General features: G+C 38.1%; 1 protein-coding gene across 1 annotated transcript; it reads right to left on the reverse strand.

Annotated features, from left to right (window-relative positions):
- Positions 1 to 2,950: 2,950 nt before the first annotated feature.
- On the reverse strand, positions 2,951 to 3,529 carry LOC108664454 (heat shock 70 kDa protein 6-like). Its single transcript, XM_018151042.1, has one exon. It carries the CDS (start codon positions 3,527 to 3,529, stop codon positions 2,951 to 2,953), a length of 579 nt encoding a protein of 192 aa, XP_018006531.1.
- Between the last annotated feature and the right edge of the window lie 682 nt (positions 3,530 to 4,211).

Genomic DNA, 4,211 nt, shown 5'->3' on the forward strand with positions numbered 1-4,211 from the left:
GCTAGCAGCTCTTTACACGCAGGCTAGCAGCTCTTTACACGCAGGCTAGCAGCTCTTTACACGCAGGCTAGCAGCTCTTTACACGCAGGCTAGCAGGTCTTTACACGCAGGCTAGCAGCTCTTTACACGCAGGCTAGCAGGTCTTTACACGCAGGCTAGCAGGTCTTTGCACGTACAGTATAATGGAAGCTTTTTATGACACGTGTGCTGGAGCACGCAACTGTCACGGACATTGAACCCGATGTCGAAATATCGATTGAAGTTGCATGGAAACTTCGATTTTTTAGGAACCAACGTTAGCCTGAATTTCGACATTTCTGTGAACTAAATTGTCCGTAAAAGAAAATGTCGTAAGTACTCGGGGAAAGTTTTTTCGCAACTGACCATGTTTTGTACACGTAAACTGAGCCATGATGACTAAGGCTTGAAAAATGGAACTGAATGAGTGAAAGGCTTCAGAGTTCAGTGAACCCTTAAATAAATCATAATTTACTTATTTGCCCATATTGTAAAGTTGAATAAAAACTGTTTGCCGGAGATATATTAGTATGAATAATATTTTTACGTAAAAAACTTTATTGGAATGCAAGCCTCCACATCCATGAAAAATTTTCTCTAAGCTGGTCAAAAATTTCGGTTAAAATTATACTTTGTTTAAAAATAATAATTCCGAAACATAAATTCTCGTTAAATAATTATTTAAATATAAAAAATGTTTGACTAAAATTTTAATTTTGCTTTAAAAAAATGTATTCCTTCTTAAATTACATGTTATATAAATAACTGCCCGATTAAAAGGTCATATTTTTTATCATCAACAAAATGCGTCATGATAGTCTAAATTGGAGAGATGATTATATGATTTTCTATCACGTTATAATAGAAGCAGAAACGATCTGCTTTACTTTCAAGTCTATATCTAAACAGCACGTTACAATTTTTTTTTTTGTTTTACGTGCGTTTGCATTTTAATATTTTTTTTCCAGATTCTGTTCCTTCCATGAATGCGGACCTTTAACATTCCATCACCAGTTTGTTTTTCGCAATTTTATTCGTTTGTTATAATCAAAATATCATGTTCAAAATTATTTACTCAATATTTTAATTTGGATTGTACGTGTTATGGCGACAATTGGGAAAAAATGAAACATTATACATAACTGAAATAATCATAGAGTCGGCAGATAAGCTACAGCTTGTTCTGTAGAATGGAAATTTGACTTGGTAAACAAGTTTATTCTGAATATATTTCATAATTTTTAGTGTAATTTTTACATGTTACCGAAATAACACAATGAAAATTATTAACAATAATTCATGACAAGAAGACTTTTTCATGCACCCAAAATGTCAAGAAGAAATTCCTTATCAAAAAATTAAACGACAAATACGCTTATATGAAGTTTAATTAAAATAGAACTATAAACTTTTCAAGATTTACTTAGGAAATAATAGATAGAGGCGAGTGCCATTTCAAATATGACGTGATGATGCTTATCAAAATGGGCTTAAAGCCTGTGTTTGTTCAGTAATTGCTGTAAGAATTGTACGGACTCTAGGGTATATAAAACAGACACACCCTATCAAAATTAAGCAATTTCCAACAGGCTTCGGCCGCAATATACAAAACGTTGAGTTTAAAAGCTGCAGAATAGTTTTTTTTCCGCATTTTTAAACGAAAGTAAAATGGGAGCTCGATGTTCTATGTAAAATGTGAGTTTGGAGCAGTCTCTATTAAATTTAAGTATATAATTTTTATATTATTAACGGATTTCGGGAACGTACTTATGACGGGACTCGGGACTTAGGGGATTATAATTAAATCATTAAATATTATTAAAAAATTGAAGAAATTATTGCGCCCAGGCAATGCTGTGCTAGCTCGCTATTAACAACATAAAAGCAGCAGTGTTGTTCAATGGAAGTTTTAGTAAAGACAAATCCGAGTTTTTTTAGCGCATTTTTTCATTCATGGAAAAAATGCACTATTGTGCTCTCCATGTCCGTCCGTCTGTCCGTGACCTCAAGTTTTCGTCGACGAGAAAATGCGCTCTCTGTCACTCACTGCAGTGAGTACTGAGTTATATTTTTTTCATTTCTACTGTTCTGTTACTACAGCGCGATTCGCTTCAAACAAATTACTCATCTCAAAAAATATTCATAAAACAAAGAACTCATAAACTTCTTCTCATGAGTTGAATAAATTTCTTAGGAATACTTATATAACGTTGTTTTATATTTAAGTTAAAATGATATTTAGGGAAATTAAGGCTGCTATATCCGATCGTTAACCCTATAGACTAGAGCATGCACTTGTTGAACGTTGTGGTCAATACCGACTGTTCATGAGTCCCTCCCACACACCTGCCAATGACTCACGTTTTGAAATGAGTGAAGTCGAAGTTTTATTTCAGAGTTTGTTGAACTCAGGCTGCCGTCTCGCCTATGGTAAAATTCAACAAGTGTTCACACAGGAACAAACAAGTGTTAGCACAATAACCAAGTATTCACACAATAACCAAGTATTCACGCAATAACCAAGTATTCACCCAATAACCAAGTATTCACACAATAACCAAGTATTCACCCAATAACCAAGTATTCACACAATAACCAAGTATTCGCACAATAACCAAGTATTCACGCAATAACCAATTATTCACGCAATAACCAAGTATTCACGCAATAACCAAGTATTCACGCAATAACCAAATATTCACGCAGTAACCAAGTATTCACGCAATAACCAAGTATTCACACAATAACCAAGTATTCACACAATAAACAAGTTTTCCCGGTGCTGAAGAAAGACGAAGCTTCTTCAATCGTGTTGTTGTCAGTTGGAAGAAATGAAACCTGTCCTCTACGACAGCGACGCAATCTTTTTCCCTGGGGAGCTGATCCCTAAGCGATGGCGGCGGCGGTGGTCGAGTTGATCAGCGTGACGTCCTTAAAGGCCGGTGATGCTGGCTGAATCACGATTGGCTTGTCGCTGCGCGTTGCTGAAATTTACTGTAACATCAATGACGGCGTATGTGACCCCACTGATCGTGTGATCTGCATCAGACTTCATCGTAGCGATTAGCAAAGCCTTGATTTGTACGGGACGTAGCTTCACGTTCTCCTCCCTGTACTCAACTTTAAAGACGGGGGAGCCGTCTTCGGTTGTGGAATATGCGGGAAGGTATGGAAGCATGGTTGGATCCTCTTCATTCAAAGGGAGTATTGGTTTTGGATCTTGCTTAGGACTGTTACCACCATTGGAATGATAGGGTTCTGTTCTTAGAGTCTTGCTGAAGTTTCGGCCAAGGACGGCTTTGATGCCATAAAAAGTGTTCTCTGGGTTGAGCGTCGCCTGGTCCCTGGCATCGCTGCCCACGAGGCTGCGGGAGTCGGTGAAGGCAACAAAACTCGGAGTGGTCTTGTCGCCGTGAGCGTTTGGCAACACCGTCACCGCTCCAGCGCGCACGCTGCCAACACAGCACTTGCCTGCGCCCAGGTCCAGCCCGATGCTGGCCGCACCTGACATCTTCCTGCGAATAAGAATCAACATTAATATCAAGCGGCTCAGAAGGAAGGAAAATCACGAAATTGGGAGATTAAAAAATACAATAAGTTTTCACGCTGGTGGAAAACAAAACTTCGGTAGCTTCCTACTATTGAGAGCCAATACCAACTGTCTTAGTCGTCTGCGTTTCATAAATGAACATCATTTCTTCAGTCCAGGGTAGTTGTAACAGAAGTTGGTGTTCTCTAGGAATGAACCAAAGTCTGAAAGGAAAATTCTTTCGTAGACCGTTACTAAAATCAGGGAATAAAATTAAACCCTTAAAGGAACAGAATGCTTAAAAAGAAATATTTTTTAAATCCCTACATTCTCGAAACAGTGTCTCATCAAAGCAATGAATGCATCCAGTTCGCCTTGATCACCAGGTGCTATAGGCTGCCATATGATCAATAATGCCCTCGACGTGTGATGTCGAACACATTATCTTCATCTTAACGCATTAACTCTGTGTATGTAGACAATAATATCAATTTTGTTTCAATAATAAAAAGGAAGGTTAGAAGATTTGAAAAGAACGTAAAATCACGTGACGCTCGTCATATTCTCCACTTCAGCGTTGAGTATGTAAGGAGCGGCAGGATTGGTTAGGTGCATGCAATGCATCGCCTTCAAGTGACAGAGCTGCAGGCAGTGTTTATAGTTG

This window comes from Hyalella azteca, unplaced genomic scaffold (assembly GCF_000764305.2).
Source record: "Hyalella azteca isolate HAZT.00-mixed unplaced genomic scaffold, Hazt_2.0.2 contig800, whole genome shotgun sequence".
Classification (NCBI taxonomy): Eukaryota; Metazoa; Arthropoda; class Malacostraca; order Amphipoda; family Hyalellidae; genus Hyalella; species Hyalella azteca.